General features: G+C 43.1%; 1 protein-coding gene across 1 annotated transcript; it reads left to right on the top strand.

Annotated features, from left to right (window-relative positions):
* Positions 1-425: 425 nt before the first annotated feature.
* Positions 426-18170, top strand: LOC311495410 (SITS-binding protein; the record flags this gene model as incomplete). Its single annotated transcript, XM_084554837.1, has 10 exons — positions 426-896; positions 2137-2308; positions 11039-11246; positions 11449-11599; positions 14182-14379; positions 14761-15029; positions 15118-15254; positions 15932-16053; positions 17641-17820; positions 17994-18170. The coding sequence occupies 10 exons, from the start codon at positions 426-428 to the stop codon at positions 18165-18167; spliced, it is 2082 nt and encodes a 693-aa protein (XP_084410963.1). The 3' UTR covers positions 18168-18170.
* Positions 18171-20262: the final 2092 nt, after the last annotated feature.

The raw sequence follows: 20262 nt of genomic DNA, 5'->3' as shown, positions 1-20262 counted from the left end.
ACAACCCGGCGTTACGTCAGAAAGTGCAGGGCAAGCAAGACGGCGTCTTAGGAGCTATTCGTAGGCATTGCTGCCAAACCCGACTTGGGGCTGCTCATGAGCTCACTGCAGCCAATGCAATTTACAAATCCAGCTCTTTTAAAACAGCAGCAGCATGTGGTAAGTCAAATATTCATTCATGCCGTTTTATTTCCTCGCTGGGATTATTTTTTTTTTCTCACAGCTTTCTTTACATGACAGGTCTCTGTTGCTGGCACAGTTGCGCAAAAAAAAAACAGCAGTGTAAACGGTGTAAAGATCAAAAGTAGACTGGTTTACACTCACTGAAAAACACCATGACATGATGAGGCAACAGAAGTTTTTGACGCACATAGATTTCTGCAGCATTTTTTTGTGTTTTATTCTTTGCTGATCTCAAAAACAACATGCCCCACGCTCGAAATAGGAACCCTAGCCCCATCCCAGAGGTAACATGGGACACGGGATTGAAGGAGATGAACGAGACCTGGAAAGGAGCTATAGCCTGTCTCGGGGTGGCCGTCTTCTTTGTAATGACCATCGGGATCATATACTGGCAAGTGGTGGACCAGCCCAACAAAAACTGGATCCTCAGGGGGACTTTTAGCGGACTGATCTGGGAGAGGAGAACCCACTCTCTGGTCATACAGACGCTCACGGAGGAAAAGACATACGTGGAAATTGACGTGGGGAACGTGGGGAACCCCGACGTCGAGGTTCCCTTCGTGAGGAACCTGTGCTGGCTTAATAAAACCGAATTCTGCTATACGTGGGACTCGGTGGCCGAGGTGAAGATCTCGCTGGAGGTGGATGAGGAGAAGGAGACGGAGTGCTACAGTATGACTTGGACGCCGGTGCACTGTCATGTGGAGCTGAAGGTAGGTGTGCAATCGGGAGCCAGTCCAGACAGTAAAATGCAATATTTACGCAAAATGTAAAGTGCAAGAATGTGCACGTTTCAGACTCGGGAGCTTTTCGTGTCTTTTAAATTTTCAGTTTGTGTTAACCGGCTGATGATGGTGCATTGCTGCAGCTGCTATTTTCTGATAGTGATGCAGGCTTCTTGTAAAATATGGCAACACAATATCAACCTGGCAACTTTATTCATTTTCCAACCAGACTTCTTGATCCCTCAACAACACGTTTAATATGAAGAACTAATGAAATGAGTGAATCTGGCTTTAAACAATTAGTCAGATATGATTCTAGACGAATTCTGTTTAGTTTTTGTGATTTTGATTTGTTGTTTTGAAATCCAATATGCACAAAATGGTCTAAAACAACAGAATCATGCCTCATATGAATTAACATGATGTTATTGCTTATGTCCCCATTTACGGCCACCAAAATAATGACTACACCGTCATGTTAAATCTGCTTCATCCCAGTTGTTGTGGATTCCTACATGCATGGTACTTACTGTACTTTCCCCCACCAGCTTAATTATCAAAGGCATTTAACCATTGCAGCATTTGAGGAGGTTAATCTGTCCCCACTGGAACATTCCTCGCCCTGTCATGTGGCGCGACTGCTCACAGTAAATCTTTCCGAACCAAAGTCCCCTTTATTTTTTCCTGATTTTGAAAATCCTGCCCAGGGCTCTCTCAGGTGACCACTTGGCAACTGTTTTGAGAATCCTTAAAACAGCGGCCAGATTTGCTGATGTGAAATAAACGAGCTTCCAGTCTGCACACTTGTCTTGGAGCTTTCTGTTAGAAAAACTTTAGTCATTTAATCCGTCTCGCCTTCGTGTTTCAAATCCGGGTTCATTCATGCTCTAAGATATCAACTACAATGCGATGGCACTGGAAATAAATCCACCATATACTCACTCAGAAATTAAATTCAGAGTCATAATTTAAGTGCATGGAGTGTGCTTACAAACTTTGGCACACACTCACATGTTATTGAGCATTTAATGTGAGTATGTCAGAAGTATGTGTCTCTTTTAATTCTCAGTTATTACAGTATTTCCTTTTGCACAGTTGCTCTTTTCAGCAAATCTGCTCTCCACCGATTTCATATGTTAGTTACCATTCTCACACTTGAATGTGCTCCTAATGCACCTTTCTCTCTCACTTTGTTTTTGCGTATGGCTGCGTGCATGTGTTCTTTCAGGACTGCTTCTCCATGACCAACGTGTCCTGGTATGGAGGGGCCAGTGTGCGGGGTCAGACCTGGCCGATCAACGATCAGAACGCCACGATGCAGCCCTTCTTTGTCAGCGACCTGAAGGACAATCCCTCTGGTTTCGGCTCCGCCCTGGAACGCTACTTCCTGGGCTCGTCAGGTAGGAGGTCTCGTGTGGGATTGATCATCTAGCTGAGACTTACTAGTTGTTGTGATTCCACTCCACACGTAGGTCTACTACAGGATGAAAGAGCATTTCAAATCTTTAAAATGACTCAGGGTCAGCTGTCTGTCCACACTTGCCATTGGTGCAGGGTTAGAACAAGGGATTCGGTAATCTGACGCCACATCAGTGAGTATACAGTTTGTGGTGTGAATCCCTGGGCATGAGGGAATCCCTGTGGATGTTGTAGTGGGTTTTCTTACCCCCTCACAACCTCGTGTAAGTGTTTGTGCGTGCTCTGAGCAAAATGGCTCCAGAAGCAGCATCCCCCGAAAAAAAACACCCCAGTGAGCGGACAGGCCGGCTGGCCCACAAATAGAACGTAACACAAAACCGTCTGCGGCATCTCGGTTTATTAATTTAGAGATTAGAACACAAAGGGAACCAAACCACCTTTAGCATCTTAAATTAACTCTTAGGGATACTGGGGTAATTGCCTTTTGTTTCTATTAAAAGGGCAGTTTGGATGAGGGCCCTGCTGACTCTTATAACTCACCAGGTTATTTTGGAGGTGTTAGATTTTTATCCTGGGGGCAGAGGTGGGGGTTCGGGGGGCAGGGACCTCGAGCGGATGTGAATGGTTAATGTGACTGATGAGGAACGTGTGTAGTGTGTGGTAGAGTATAGCATTAACCCCAGGATCTTTGGACTCTCCAGTTCTCTTAATGTGGTGTTTGGTTTCAGAGCTACTGCTCAAACTGACCAATCTGTGTTCTCCAAAGATTTTAATAGTTATCATTAGACTGACTGAAAAATCCTATTGTGCATACATGGATTTATTTGGCTTAAAGGAAAGGTTAGGTTTGCCTGAAGTGAAGGTCAGTGTCTTGAAAAATTGTGGGAAATTAAAATTCCACAATCAGGGACAGGACATCCGGCAACCAGGTGGTAAAAACAAGCATCCGTTCCGACTTCACTGGTTGTTTCTCGCGCACATTAATTCACGTACTGACAGAAAGAAATGCACACACGAAACACACGTGACACTCGTGCACATTTTGGGACGTTACATAACAGCTTAACAAGAGGGTCACATGACTAAAGCCCTTTTCCACCTTATGAGAGGACATCAGTAATTATCAGCACCCCGTAACCCTTTCGTGTCTCCGTTTAACTTTGCACAGAAAAAAACAAACAAAAAAAACACGCACACAGATGAGATTAGATCCCAGGGAGGACAACAGTTTGAAAGTTGCCAAGTAACCGCTCACAGACACATACTGTGCATAGCCCCAGACATAGCAAGCTGATGCTCAGCAATGGCAGCGATGCCTGTTGGAGCACTAAAGGTATATTTAACATGACAGCTTGCGTTAAAGTTCAAGGATGTCTTTGTTTGGCTGTAAGAATTGCATAACGTGCAGCTTTCCTTAAAAAATCCCGGGCAGGGCTGATGTATGTTGTAGTATGTCTCATTCTTTCTTTTTGCAGACTGTTACAGTTAGAAATGATAAGAAGCCCAAGGACGCGCAGGCTGTCGAGCTTCAGATTCAGCTAATGGGACCAAATTTTAGAAGACCCTGCAAGGTGCTTGAAAGTATTCAGATAAAAATCACCAAGATTGAATGTACGCCACTGCGCGATTTTAGACTCTAACGCCGTAGCTTGGCGCGCACCTCCCCAGAAATGTAACTACACGTCGCGGCGTCGCAGACCGCAAGAGCTGCGATTGGTCCGCTTGGTAGTAGCGTGTTTCTGCTTAAGTATTTTCAGCTGCTTCTCCATCTCCGCCGTTTTCAAATTGATTGTTTTGAATACATAAAGATGGAATATAACGAGGAAAGGTTAACTGAGGAGGTTCGGAGATACAAACATTTGTACGACTCGTCTTCATCGAAATTTCGGCCATTGTTGAAAGTGAAGCAGGAAGTAGAAACAAAAAAATAACTCGACCTGACAAAAAAGACACAGTGTCGACTACCGTTTTAACAGAGCGAGCCAGACTGATGAGCGCACAAGTATGAATGTCTCGCGCCGGCGTAGGCTACGTGCGTAAGTTACTTCATCTATGTCCTGCAGAGGTATAAATCGTGCTTAAATCACACCAAAAACTTGCTTTGTACTTTTTCTTCTTCTTTTTCCTTCTCCCCCTGCACCAGATAGGACAGGCATGATAGATAGAGCACCAGGCCCAGTCCAGTGATACACTGCAAGACACAACTGACCTTTTCTACCTCAGACTAATCACTTTTCATGTATTTGAACCAGGATATCTTTAAATCCATGTATGGATTATTACCAACATGGCAGATCAATGACTTCCCTTCATTTCTTACTGGCAATCACAGCAGTTTGCATGACGTATGAGTGCCAGGGTTTGCTAGGGCTATATGTTCCAACTGCAATCTCAGTTTTATTTGTAGTGCAATTATGCACATCATGTTGTCTGCCTACCTTGAATAAATAATTGATGAACTCCACTACGAACAATACTAAAATCTATGCGAAATAACAACAACAACAATAAAAATGATCCATGCTCGTCAGACTTGTTTGTGAAGACTCGTGACTAGTCATTAAAAGAGTTCCAAGCATCAAGAAAGTCAAGAGAGGTTATGAGACTTCCATTAAGAGTTGAAACATAAATATTCATAACCCGTCTCTCCTTGCTACATAAACAAGGCCATAACTGGCAGTTCTTTCTCTTTATCCCAGCCAGAAACAGCAGGATTCATCCTCATCCTCTGCCCAGTCGCTCAGAAAAACAATCCGATCTGTCGCATTTCAGACCGTAGTGTGACTTTGGCTGCAACAAACAGAACAGCACAGTGCGGTGGAGGCATAACTGCGTTGTTGTTATGGTTCATAGTGCTGGGACAGGAAACAATTATAGCTGATTTTATGGAAGAAAAGTCCACATTTATGGCTGGATAGTAAACAAGATCATTATGGGAAATTGTGAATTTATGCAACCGTGTGAAGACCTAATTGAATTATTGATTTGTTCCTAGTTTCTGGCAGTGAAAAGGTTATTATTTTGTCTCGTAAATCGACCGAGTGTAATTGAATGCAGCAACGAAATGTCACTTAAAATAAATCTTTTTATTTTATTTTTTTAACCGTGATTTATACCCACGTTTTGTGTTAGGCGTTTGTGTTTCTAAGAAAGACTGAACAGAATACGCAGAGAATGGGATTTTAGAGTGGCTGAAAAAATAATAAGGGGTAAATGTATATTAGCATGAGCTCAGATTATCAAATATTATGGAGATAGCAATCCAGAAATCCTGACCTCACCTGACACACTCTAACAGTGGTTTGTAAAAGGGAGGATCTGGTGTGTTTGACCACGTTTTAAATATCCGAACCGCTGTTTTGAATTAAGCGTGCAATTTCATATAGTGTATACTGTTATAAATATGCTGCAAGTGATTTCTTATGCCGCTCCAGCTGAGCTCACAGTTAACTCTAATGACTAATAAAGAGAAAGCCCAGTGCACCTCTCCTGCACTGGCTTTCATTTGAGTGAAAAAAAGTTTTCCCTGAAACCGTTTCAAAGAAGGCAGTTCTCCAGAAGTAATAAAAAAAGTCAAAGAACCACCACATTATATGATCATTTTAGTGAATATTATTTATAACGAATGGACGGACAAATCTGCATTTCAGGACGAAGCCTCCGATCTTCTTCTTGAATCTGCTTTTGGGGCAGCAAACATACTGCAGTTTCGATGTAATATTAAGCTGCTTGAACCCACTGACTGACCACGTGAGGTTGGACCTGTCTTCACCGGCTCTAGTTAGTCACAGGAGCGCATTATAAATGCGGCAGGCACTACGGAGCTGTGACTGACACTACTAATCTAAGAGCACTCCTGGGGATGATTAAAAAAGAGCCTGACAGAGTGACAGAGCGACAGAGCAGACACCGAAGGCAACGCGCTGCACAGAGGAGGGATGAGAGAACACGAGGAAGAGGTAGAAGAACAAAGCAGAGGGAGAAGGGACAGAAGAGTTATGCAGCCCGTGAAGAAGAGTGACATTTGAGAGTGTTGCCAACTGGAGGAACTTGTCACAGTCCCACCTGTCTTTATCCATACAAAAACAACTGGGCAGATTAGGTATCACTGAGGCCACAACCTGAACTGGAAGCAGAGGAACCCTTGAGAAGAAGGACTTTGAGATCAATTCAAGTCTTTAATTAGCCGTTTTAATACAACTTTATCAGTGTACTACCGTATATAAGGCTGTATTTCCAGCATAAATTTAAGCTTTACTTCTGCTCTTATATGTGCTTAAAAATCCACGTCCATGAATACAGTGTTAAAGAGAATTGCATTGAAAACAGAAGCAATGGCTGGTTCACATTTTAACCGTTCTGTCGTTTGCTACTCCTATGCATTTTATTTAAATAAAGAAGCATATACAAAACGTACAAAAGATTTAAGAATTTGAACGCTTGTATTAGATTAGACACTGTGCTTACTTTGGGATGCTGGCGCACGATGACCAGCATATTTTGCCAACTTTTCTTTTTCCATTCTCTTGGTTTTTTTTTTTCTAATACAAGCATTCATCCCACCTCCTTGTTCCTCGGACGGTTTGTGCTGCACGAGACGCGTAACTCTCACGAAATGTTCCTCAGCAGATGACGTACAAACGGAGGACTTGGGTTCTTAAGAATTGATAGCGCCAACTTTAACCTTTGATATTATCTCACCCTGTTGTGCTCAGTCAGCTAGTAATATATCTACCGTCTCTATCTTTATGCAGACTTTATGAAACAGCCCTTATATATTAGAATCGCATGCACTCACACTGTGTATGGCCGTGCATACAATGCGTACTCGCATATTCTCTATGTGCCGACGGATTAATCATATTTTTTTTTTTTGTTCTCATCTTCACCCCACTACCTCCCTAATTTGTCTTCGGTTCTATCTCTGACTCAGTCTTTCCACGTGGGATGATACTCGACTTGAGTGTCTCTGGGGGAGCCGGCCAAGCACAACAGAGAGATAGGGATAAAAGTTATGCAGCCGTCGCGGATTTCGATTTTCTCTTTCAGATAATGACACTTAATCAATCAGCTTAATAAAAGCAAGGACGGGAACGATAAACTAAAAATATATTTCCACCGCGGGGTTGCGAGAAGACAAAAACGATAGTCGAAACTTGAACGTTACTCAACAGTTGTCTGTGCGTGCAAAGCAATCCTAGAGAAGAAGTTTTTAAAAACTACTCATTTGATTTTTTAAAAAATCAAATTTTTAGATGCACGTGAATGTCGAAGATCAAAATCTATTTTTATGAAGCCTCTGGTCGAAAATCTCTTCAGCATTGTGTTTATACCAACCACACATATATGAGTTTATAAGAAATAAATAAAAAGGAAAGAAGCACTTCCTCAAAACACTACCTTGTTTTGCTAAAGAGGTCACTTGGAGGACCCTGGGCAGCTGCCCCTGAAACCTCGGCACTCCCGGGCGACTACGATGCGAAACACCTCAAGAATGACTCACTTAGCCAACTAAAGCTTTGTTAGAAACAAGCTGTCATCTCCCGCATGAGAGAGCTACTGTATGAAAATCACCCCAGAATATTTTCCACAGCCGACCTCTTATACTTTCCATCAAGCACAAAAGGCAAGAGGGAGCAGAGAGAGACTTTTAGATAGTTGGAACAGTCTCTATCTACTTGTAACCTGTGTGTTGTTGTTGTTGAAGTCACTTCTGTTTCCTCTCTTCAGTACAAAAGACCAGGAAATGTCCTGATATGACTTCAACAGTGTGCTGGCTTTAACAGCTCAAGCTGGAGCAAAAAGAAAATTTTATATTACATCAGCTCTCGAGTATTCATGTCCGGGATCGTCTCTTCTAATCTACTGATAGAGAGAAGGACACATTGCGATGTGTGTGCAGGACACAGTGTCTCACACTTAAAACAATAAAACTGATTGATGACAGGAGTAGAGCAGAGAAAAGTCTCTTTAGTGTTTCATTATTTTTTCAATAAGTGGGATTGGAAATTTACTACCATGGCAAGAGCCCAGTTTTGTGGCCATCAATTTCTTGTGGTTGGGCACAGAAACGAAATTTCCATTGTTAAGGAAATGCGTGCCTGGACACACACACACACACTTTCACACACACAGAGTTAGCGATTGAATGCACATTTTGCCAAGCCCAGTCAGGTCGGTAAGCGTGCACGCACGGGCATCATAAATAATAGTACGAATATGACAGGTAAAGGAACGCGGCCCATCTGGTCCACAGCAGCAGGGAGTCAGGCGGCAGCGTTTTCCTTCTTTCCAGACGTTCTCAGAGGGCCTAGATGCCACATTAAAACTTTCCTGACCCCCGAGAAGGTGCACGGGGTCACCCTCAGCTACTACCTCCGAACATTCAGCTCAGACTGAGTGAGAGGAAGTGCAGAGCCTTTATGGTCCCATAAGTCCTGCTCTGTTTTTCTTGGAAGTCTGCAGTTCCCCATTAAATAAAAATGTGCGTGTGAATGAGTGAGAGGACGCATGCATGTATTCTCACGTGCCTGTGAAGGCCGTTTGATTTGTGTGCTCGCTCAACAGCTGTAAAGTTGAGGAATGCGTGTGTCAGATCACTCAAATGTGCCCGATGAACTTCATTCATCTTTAAATTTGCTGTCGCTTTGAAGGTGAGAGTGTACTTTCAGTCGGGCGTTTAATTTCGCTGTCGAGGGCTAGTGGAAAATAGTTTATGGAAAGCTTGGATCTTTGAAAAAAGAAAATGTTCTTAAGATATTGTTGTTATAAAAACAGGGTCTCCACTTGTTTCTCCGTTAACTTGACCCACCTTGGCTGTAGCTGACTGCCTCAAAACTTTTTAACTTTCTTTATATGACACCAATAGCTCTCGTCTTGTATGCGCATCCAGCAAACACTCATAAAACCAGGGTCAGAATTATTATTATTTTTCTATGTGAGTTCCATGAGAGCAAAAACCCACACATGCAAAGTCTTTTGACTAGAATTATATAAACACACTAGGGAAGGATTTAGTATACTTAACTTCCAAATCTGCATGTTTAATCAGAGATGGAAATAATAGATGCAGCAGCTCTGGATCAGATTGTCCCATTTCCTTGAGGCTTTGCAGTGTCGTTTCCCATCAAAACGGAATATGACTCGAGAAGCCATGCTTGCAAACCCAAACTCCACTTTCCACCCCGTGTGCACTTTGGTAAAACACACTGTTTGCAGCTCGACGTATCTGCACATTGTTTCTACCAGGCTGCTCGGTGTCTTGTGTTCTCTCGCTGCCTCTATTTCCACTGCCTGCGTTCCACTATCATCCTCCCATTAAGCTATAACGTTTTCTCCACTTTCTATATAGAAATATACCATTTCATGTCACCTTTGCTTTATTTGACAATTGTATTCCTTGCACTATATTATATATTCACACAAGGACAAAATTTATCAAAGATAACAGTGTTTCCCGGCAAAAATCTCAAGTTTATCCACCGTTTATGAATCTGTAAGAAGCAGTCGAGAGGTGACCTAATACCTTGTGAGAGGCAGCTGAGGTGTTACCAGTATCTCTTTGACATTATCCGTTGCAAACACGTGAGAATCGCCCCGAGGCCGAAGGCTCTTCACCGGGCTTTATGTAGCACTTAAACACTGATCTCTGAAACTATTAATCTGATTATAAACTGGTACATGAGTATCCTGCCCGCTCCTGGTCCCTGGCCGCATGAGAACAGTAAGCCCATTGAAACCAGAGAAGGGGGCTCAAGTGAGACAGACTCTCACCGGCTTCTCAGACTCTGTAATCTGTCCATTGATAAGCTAGAAATCTCAAATCCCAGTTTTGATTTGTTGTGCAAAAAAACAAAGTCACACAAGGGGCCGGGGGTTAGAGTCTGGGCCGGTGGCTCAGATCGATACTGGCGTGGGTTTTGCTGACCTCAAAACGACACAGACCCAGCACCGAGCAGAGCAGAGCAGAGAGAAAGAGGTGGTAGTTGAAACTGGGAGGAAGAAGGTGGGAGTTAGGTTGGGGAGAAGTGGGGAGGGTATGGGTAACCTGAGAGGGACAAGGCATTCCTTGCAGGGCACCTACATCTGTGGACAGAATTTTCTGCTATACGTATAATCATTTCACGAGGCCTCTGAAACGTTTTGCGTACAGTGGAGGGAACTCGAGTTAGTCCCTCATCTGGGAGGTTTGGATTTAAGAGGTTAAAGTTGTCTAATTCAGTCACAGCAGAGATCAAGCAGGAGCAAAAGAAAATGGGCAGATAACGCCAGATGAAGTTTTTACTATTCATGTGATTTTCCTCGCTACCTGACTCTTCTGTCCTTGGTGTAAGCTGTAACTTGCCTACTTAGAAGTGGCCAGCAGTCCCAGGGTAAACTCATCCAACCGCATACTGCTATATTTCATTCTGGGGAGTGTTTTTTCTTACATCTGAGTGGAGCAATATCAGCTGACACAGCGTACACTCAACCTCCCACAACACTCCATCCGTCATACTCATCCTGGTCTCAGTAACACTTGCGCACTATGTCATATAAGAGGAATCTGTGATGGACCGTCTCAGGCTCGCGCTACTCAAACACTCTGAGGTCTTATAACCTTGCGTTACCTGCACTGTGACTCCCTAAATAGATATTTATTCCTTTCTCAAAAACCACAGTGTACTAAACTAATGTCCCGTACACTCTCCTGTCTGCTTCCTACCACGCAGGTGTCGCGGTGCTTGTATCTCCTGATATTCCCCTGCAGATCGGCGTGGACAGCAGGCAGCAGTTCTGCCTCCAGTCGCTGCCTAGCATGGAGCGACTCCCTCTGCAGTACACTGTGTGCGTGGCCCACAACGTAAAAGCTGCTCACCAGGAAGCGGTGCAACAACTCTTCGAGCACAGCAGGGAGCTGCCCGACATGAAAACACTGTGGTTAGTTCAGTTTTCGATCCAGATTAGAGGAGATTTCCCAGCTTCATTTCTTATTGTCATAATACCAGCGTGTCAAACAGTGGTGCGTCAGCAGGGTCACTAAGCAATGACTGAGGCTTTTGTGGGTATTTAGTGAGCCATGGAGTAGAATTTATCAAGACCAGCAGGACGTGTGATTAAAATCCCTCTGTGTGTTCTGCAGGCTGCCGTTCTGGAAGCTGCTCGCCAACGTGGATTCGGGGCCGAAGGTGGAGAGGGAGCTGAGGACCTTCTCTAATCGTCTGAGGAGACACCAGCTGGGGGAGGGAGTCATCAGCCTCAATGAACATTCCACCACCCTCCTCTCTGATATGGTACATGCTCTGCCACAGATTGGGTTTTTGTTGTGCTAATAATTTTGAAATAGAAACATATACCTTAGCCAAACTCATTTATTTGTTTTTTCCACACAGTTTGTCACAATTTCTGACAATGAATCCCAGGATCACTACATTAGCCGTCCACAAGTTTCGTACAATACGTTGCATGAATTTTAGACCATTCCTCTTGATGGAACTGGTGTAACTGGGTCAGCTTTGTAGGCCTCCTTGCTCACAAGTTTTTCTTTTAATTCTGCCAACAAATTTTCTCTTGGATTGAGGTCAGGGCTCTGTGATGGTCAGTCCAATGCCTCGACATCTTTAAGCCTTTTGCCACAACTTTGAAAGCATGCCCGGGGTCCTTGTGCAAGTCCATTTGCGACCAAGCTTTAACTTTCTGACTAATGTCTTGAGATGTTACTTCAATATATTGACATGCCGCCATTTATTTTCTGAAGTGCACCGTTCCTTCCTGCAGCAAAGCACCCCCACAACATGATGCTGCTTCGTGTTTGGGATGGTATTCCTTGGCGTCTTCTTAATTTCTTGCACACTGTAGTTGTAGATTCTCTTAATCCTCCTCCTCAGTCATCAGTGCTGTGAAGTTGGTGAGGGTTAACTGGTCAGAGGCACAGAATTGGCATGGGATAGAAATGATAGAGTTTTCTTCCAGAGCGCTGAACAGTGCAGGAGGGAGGTTCACAGAAATGTCACTGTTCAGAAACCAAATTCAGATTGCAAACTACACCTGAATTATACCCCCAGATATATACACTGATCCGCCACAATATCATGACCACTGAGAGGTGAAGTAAATATCATTGACCATCTTGTGATAATCCAATGTTCTGCTGGGAAACTTTTGGACCTGGCGTTCGTGTGGATGTTACTTAGACATGTACCACCCATCTAGACCAGACCAGGCACCACCACCCCATAGTAATCCTCTCCTTGATGGCAGCAGCCATCCCCAGCAGGATGCAGCCTGACACAGCACACACACAAAAACGGTTTAACGCAAAAAACATGAAATACAGCACAAGGTGTTGACCTGGTCTCCAAATTCACTAGATCCCAAACTGATCAAGTATCTGTGGGATGATCCACAGAGGCCCCTCCCCTCAACCCATAGGACCCAAAGGCCCCCACTAACAACATCCTGTTGCCAGACACCACAGGACACCCTCAGAAGGCCCATGTCCATTCTCTGATGGGTCACAACTGTTTTGGAGGCACAAGGGAGACCTACACAATATAAGACAGGCGGTCATAATGTTATGCCTGACTGGTGTAGTTGTCATCTTACGGCATATGTTTTCAGTTTTCTCAAGTGTTTTTTTCCACAGGTAGTGTGTTTTAGGACCATGTGATGTTTTTCTACTCATTGCGACATGTGAGCTTTCTGTTATAATTTCACCTCAAATGTTTTTGCGACCCACTCTGAAACAAAACCATCGGACTACAGTGAAGTGGATCTATGTCAACACACAGTGATGTTTCCATTACAAAACAAATATAGTTGAGAGAAGACAAACAGAGCCTCTCCTGACAGATCTCAGGTTGCTCTCAGTGTGGTAACTTTAGGATGGCAAAGAATCGTGTGCGTTGAGATTCGAAGGGATCTCAGCCAAGACTAACTTGAGCAGGTGATCCTGGCGCGGACTCGATGCTGTGATCTGACCCTGACCCCGCTACAGAAGAAAAGACAGAGGAGTTTCACACAATTAGTCCACCAAATAGGAGTTTAGGGATCTCTATATACACGTACAATGCAATAACATGTTACCATTACCATTTCTGTAGGTATGAAACGACCAAGAGAGGGAGAGAAACACCATTTGCTTAGAATCTCACATTTTCTGGTAGATCAAAGATATTTAACCACCACTTTTGCTGGCTCTACATCTTCCAGCTGTGTTCAGTTACAGCTATAGGGTAGAAATCAAGCGTATAGGCCTGCATGGAAACTTATGGATTCTGAGTTGTCCGCGAAGTGTAAGGCTGTTACAGAAGTGTGACTGGCAACAATGATCCCCCTCTTTCACTCCAGCTTTACAAGTATTCTTAAATTATCAGTCACACTGCGATCTTTCTTTTCCAGTTTCCATATTAGTTTGGAATGACTGGCTGGCATTGGAAAATTTGGCTTATTAATAAGTCCACCACGGCTAGGAGTTTATTAGTGAAACACTAAATAAAGTAGCTTTTTTTCCCTAAAAAAAAATATAATAATAATTTAAATAGCCCCAAGTTTAGCTTTTGTTTTTGACTTCTAGTGAGAAAAAAAAAAAACACACAAAAAAAACAGAACAAATAAAAGATCAGGGAAAATTCTGGGAAATTGCACAATATGTGCTAATCTGCCCACTGTTCCCACAGCTAGTTCACCTCCTGTGACCAGTCTTTATATTCCTAAGAGGTTTTGTTCCACTGTTATGTAACCCGAAATCTAATGTCTAAATCCCAGAGGATTATAACATATGTCAAACATTTCTTGCAGGGGTTATATTATCACATGCCTGGCCACATGTTGGTGCAGTCATATAGTATTTCTGTGTATCTCGCTGTCTCTGCAGGACCATGACTACCTCAACAGCAGGAAAAGGGGGATGTCCAAGAGACTGACCAGGGACCTCCCACTTGTCAAGCTTTTTAACATTTCCATCACCCTGTCCCCTTTCCTGGGCGTGGACACCACACAGTTCCACACCTCCCTGATCGACGGCACCGAGGCCTACTGGCTCAGTCTCCCCTCTGCCCCTCAGGGACAGCTGGTGAGATCTATCATCCTGTAAAGCACTAAGCTGTGATCACGGCACTCAACGTTTAAACTTTTCTACCTGATGTTTCTTTATTTGGTTGTCACTGTGGTGCAGAGTTGCGTATTTCATGTCATGTGCAGTTCTCATTACTGTGAGGTTTCCTCAGCTCACGAGAAACCAGACATAGACTTTTTTCAAGGTGGATACGTTCCATGTGCATTGCAAGCCGTCTCCATTCACCAGTTTCAGTAAATAGATCCAGTTCAAAATTGGCTAACCCAGACAATCTTTAACTACAACAACAAAGACATTGAGGTTAACAATTTGATGATGAGCTGTAGAGGAAAATAATACCAGTGTAAAATGAAATCCGTCTGTCCTTTCAAACTACAGATCCCTGTGCTGAGTCAGTGGCGAGGAAAGTTCTGCGTAAAGCTGAACATCACAAATCCAGGAGCCGTGAGCTGGTTCCTGGACAGGGTGGGATCCTTGCAGGCCCATTTAGGAATGGAGTACATCACGCTGGAGGGGGGTGAGGGAAATCTGTTCGAGGAGCAGGCCTTGCGGCCACCACAGGCTCTGACTGGAGACAAGTATATCAGCCTGCTGGCCGACCTGGCCACCAGGATAGGAGAGTCCACCATCATGACGGCAGGGACACGGTAATTCCCTTAATCATATTATATTTGTCAACTGTTCCGTCAACGGGAATATTAAAGCATGTTTATTGTGATTCCTTCTGCGACGCAGGTCAAGCCACAAGCCGCTGTTTGTGAGGATGACCCCCCTGCAATCTGACTGGAGCTCGATGGGTCTGAGGGCCATCATTCCCTCCCTGCTGCACCACACTCTGCTGGGATACAACTTCCTCATTCCTGATGCAGTAGGTAATACCACAGCCTACGGGTCACTTTCCTCACTCGTAATCGTATGATGACATTTTTGCCTCTACGTGCCCCTTTTTACAGCAGACAAAGAACACACATCTGATCTTCTGGTTTCTGGCGTATTCCTGAAATAATCCAAATTCTTCCGATGGTGGATCACACCCAGACAGACAGCTGATGTCTGTGAGAAAACTATTTACTTTGAAGTGGAGAAAACAGGGAGCTGCCAGTAGCACAGGCAGAATAAATGGCCTGATAATAATTGCGCACGGACGGACATTTTAGACATTTCTCAGTTAGCGTGAGAATAGTACTAAAATTTTAAAATGTGTGCAAGTTGCATTTACAAAGGTTTCATTATTAAAAACGCCACCAGAATACGACATGCAATGCTAGTAGTCCAAAAGACAATCTGTAAAAATGAATAAAAAATAAATATAAATAAATTTAATAACAAAATCCTGACTGGGACACTGAAATGAAAGTATGTGATGTGTATTCATAAGTTTCATCTAATGATGGAAAATAAATACCAATTAAAGAATAATCACAAGGAAACGAGACTCACTTCTCCCCAGATCACACAACATCATAATAATGTTTACATCTAGTTCTGGCCATTTCAAAAGCCAGTAAGTGTACCAACTCTGTCCGTCTGTCTGTCTATCTCTATGTAGGTGGCTCTCTGTCTGGGGACCTGGTCACAGATGAGGAGTTGTTCATCCGTTGGCTGGAGATCGCGGCCTTTCTCCCCGTTATCAGTTTCCACACACCACCCTGGGTCTGCGGAGAAGACCAGGTATGCAGCCGTGAACCAGAACACCGGCTATGATCCACTCAGGACTCCGAGAGTAGTCACAGGGGACGTTGTAGCTGCGTAATTGGTATTAAATGTAATTACAACAGTGACAACACGGTGGGTTCACATTCTTTTACGGACTTGTTAACAAGATTTTCACTTGGGGTGAGATCAAATGAAGAATGGGGGCAATTAGATGTTCTAAAAGGGAGTGGGAGATTATCCCACATTAAAAAAGACATTAGAGAAGTATTGACCCTGCGGACTCCCCTCAGATTTGAGGGTGAGTGTCGGGAAGTTCCCACCTTTGTTTTTTTGCAAAAGAGCCGGAGGACTGCTGAGACCTGATCAAAACTCAGACCTGGCTCTCCCCGTCAGCAGGGGGAGGCTGGACTTTACCCTGTCCCTCTCTGCTGGATATCAGGAATGCGCTATTGGCCGCACACAGCAGGAAAACAAAACCAGCAGTCTCTGGTGACAGGTATTGATACGTTTGACAATGTGGTACCGGAGCTCAGGTTCCTACTCCTTGAAAGGATGAAGACTCCCATCTGTTCTGAATTACAATCCCTATTCTAGATTTATGGCGCACTCTCACACTCAAGAGCTACTTCAGCAGGAATGATAATGAATTTGAGGACAAGTCTTGGAAAAATACTTTATTGTGGCAATTAAGATTTCCATGAGTAATTGACAAGTGTGACAAGTGGGAGTGATCGACTGTACTTTTGTTTTTTTCCACGAGGAGAGGATGGAGGCAGCAAAATATATTGGTTGTGACTTGTGTTGCGTGATAAAAATAGGCCTTTTGGACAGCCAGACGTTTGACAGCAGCAATGTTTTCCATGTGGGTCTCTTGCATGGCCTTCAACTTATAAACCCAGAGGAAGTAAGCGGAGAATAGGCGGCCGCATTGCACGTGATAAATTGCTCTTTTATGGGAATTTTACCGTTAAAGTTTAAACGTGGCGCACCTTTATTTCCAGCAGGGGTGAGACTTCAGTCAGTCATAGACAGGTCACAGCGGCAGCACTGGAATCAAATAGCAATAAAAACCTCAAACCCACACACATGCCTGGCTTCTCAATTAGAGAAAGATCCACTCAAACCCGGGCTGTGATTCAAGCTCATTCCTACAAATGTTCTCAATCCCAGCTCATAAAAATACATTTTTTTTATAGATGCGGTCGAGTTTTGTTTTTGTCATGGGACAGCGAAGAGGATGTGACCCTTCTAGGAATGCTGAGGGAGACAGGAGGAAGACTTGGACAGTTGTTGAAGCCGCTAAGTCAACAATGAGCTGCTCTTAGGTTCCGTCTGCGAGTCTGGCCGTAGACAGGGCACAAATGTCCTTAGCAGACCTTATTGTCAATATTTTTCTCGTCCTGAATTTCATGTGGCGAAGGATTCAGGTTAAGAAAAGTTTGTTTTTTTTGGCTTCATGTTCTCAGTTGCTCTAGATTTCTTGAAAATATATTTGGCAGGATATTAGCGAAAGGCACAAGTAGTTCTGAACAAGTAGCACTTCCTTCCTGATAAATCTTCAAGTTTACAGTATATGTTCTTGTCTCCACTGGTGACCCATAGGTGCTAAACCTAACTCGGACCTACATAGCGAAGCACCAGAGGGATGTGGTACCGCTGATAGAAAAGTATGCAGAGGAGTGGCAGATGACGGGAAACCCCATCTACCGGCCGATGTGGTGGCTCAGTCCCAACGACCCCATGACCTACACCATCGATGACCAGTTCCTCATCGGAGACGAGGTGACTTAACGGTGTTCTGGTGGGAGGGGATTGAGTTCCTTCTTTCGGCGTCTGATATACTTGGCATGAATCAACCCCCCGGCTGTAACTTGATGTCTTGCTAATTAAGTGTACAATCTCCTTGACATCTGAAATTTGTTTTACCAAACTTACGTGTGCATGTGTGCTTCCAGGTCCTGGTGGCACCAGTGGTGGAGAAGGGGGCAGTGCAGAGGGATATTTATTTACCCGACGGGGGCTTCCAATGGCAGGACAGCCGGAACGCGCAGGTGTTCGACGGGGGGACGTTTCTACAGGACTACCCTGTACCCCTGGCGGAGGTGGCTGTTTTCTTACGGAGAAGCTGAGTCACATGACTGATCTACTGAGTCACCTGACTTATCCTGTTACTGTTTTGAATCAATTTCTTTTTTCTTTTTTTAAATATACTTGTGCTATTCTCAATTTGCACTTTTCCACTAAAGACCATTGACCCTGTCTCAAGGCTCTGTCTTGAGATGAAATGTAGGAAGATTTCTTTTTTTTATACTTGCACTTTACAGTTCAAAATGATTTGTATTTTTCTTTTTCTCTCGTGAATTTTTTTTCTTCCTTTTGTAAAAAGTTGTTAATCGGTTTTACCTCTCGGCTGATTTTTTTTGTTTCCGGACTTTTTCGATTGCGTCCTGCTTTTTTTTTTTTCTTTTTAGATCCGGAGAAATCTGTGTGTTTACATACTGCATTTCTACAGTCTTTAAATTCTTAGTTGCTGCTGGCTCTCTTGATAAGGAGGAACAAAGCAAGCCCCTTGTTTGCTTAAATGAATCTGAATCTCTCAAGAAGACCAAATGAAGATATAGAAAAGTCAAAGGAAGATGTGTGAAAGGGCTTTTTCGAGGGAAATGAGTTCACCGAAAGCTACGTACAGATACACTACACGTCTTGTTCGCTCGTTGGAAAGGCTGTTACTTGAACTTATCAAGCCGAAGGGCTGACGTTTTATGAATGTACCTCAAGTTATGGATTTTCACTGCTTCACAAAGTCATCAGACACAGCAACCTATGACCCCCTCACACTTACTCGTTTAATCCAGTTTATCAACCTACCGCTTTGTTGGACATTTCTGAATGTCTCTTAGTACTGTACGGTAAATGTGCTTGAAGCCAAGCAACTGTCATTGTACCTTTGCATATAGTTGGATATGTGAATTTAGATTAGGTTTTACCTTGTTACTAACCTGCTGTACCAAGGGCTTTTAAATGGGTTGCTCTTTTTTCGCCAACTGGCTGATAATGTGTTGAAGTTCTGAACAATGCCTTCATGACGACGCCATGGGTGTAAAGGAGATTCCTAATTATTAGCTTGACATTTGGGGTATGTGCGCTTCCCTTTATTTTTGTTACAACTAGCAGCCAGTTAGTTTAGCATAAAATGTAAGCAAACAGCTAGCTCGACCCAAAGTTAGCCTGGTACAAAAATAAGAAAATCCCACTACCAGCACCTCTGAAAGATTTAATCTTGACATTAACAAAATCCAAAGTGAAAAAAAAAAATGAAAGTTACAGTTTTACATTGTGCTTTTTAGCAAATAGTTTCTTGGTCAGAACCAGTCGCATCTTAGTTTTCCAGTTTTTATGCTACGCTAATCATCTCCTGGTTCTAGACTTTCTACATAACAAGCCCATAATGATGGCATGGCATATTTTCCCTTCAAAAATACATGAGAACAGTACAACTGATGTTGTGATGAAGTTCTAAACAAAGCTTTCAGGACAACATCATGTTGTCGTCTGTGTATCGTAAATACAAAGCTACCACAAGCAGAAAGTTAGCTTAGCATAAAAACTGTCTTGGCCCAAAGCTAGAATCTGAGTGATAATCTGTGGGAAAATAATGTTTTACACTGTGCTATATATCAAACTATTATTTGGTTAAAGGCAGAGACTTTTTTCAGTTTGTGGCTTTTACGCTAAGCTAACTGACTTTCTACTTAACAGGAGAATACGGTACCAATTAAAGCAACCAAGCTTATTTACCCAAATGTTAAACTAAATATATATGAAAACCATAGACTTTAATGTAGATATTGTCACAGAATGAAGGCATATCCACGTTGGATTTGCCGGAAAACGTGAACTAGATGTTAAAGTGCAGCAGCAATTCAGTTTCAGTTTCTTGTGCACCTTGACTTAGCCTACCTTTCAGATTGTCTTTGTGCGTACACTCGTTTAATTTTAGTAGTTTAACAGAAAGTTGTTTGCGCCCAAACTTAAAGCTCAAAGCAAATTAGAAAACAGATTTTTCTAATGTGATTATATTCATAATCCACCCATGAAGAAATTGTAATCCTATATATGATTAGTCGACAGTGCTCTTTGTCAATGCTTTTCTTTATTGGTTGATTTGTTTTTGACAATCTTAACTAGCCAGCAGTAATGACACAGAAATTTACCGCTACCACG

This window comes from Chelon labrosus (assembly GCF_963514085.1).
Source record: "Chelon labrosus genome assembly, chromosome: 11".
In the NCBI taxonomy this organism is placed as follows: Eukaryota; Metazoa; Chordata; class Actinopteri; order Mugiliformes; family Mugilidae; genus Chelon; species Chelon labrosus.
Note: the sequence above shows the minus strand (reverse complement) of the source record. Positions and strands in the feature narration are given on the sequence as shown.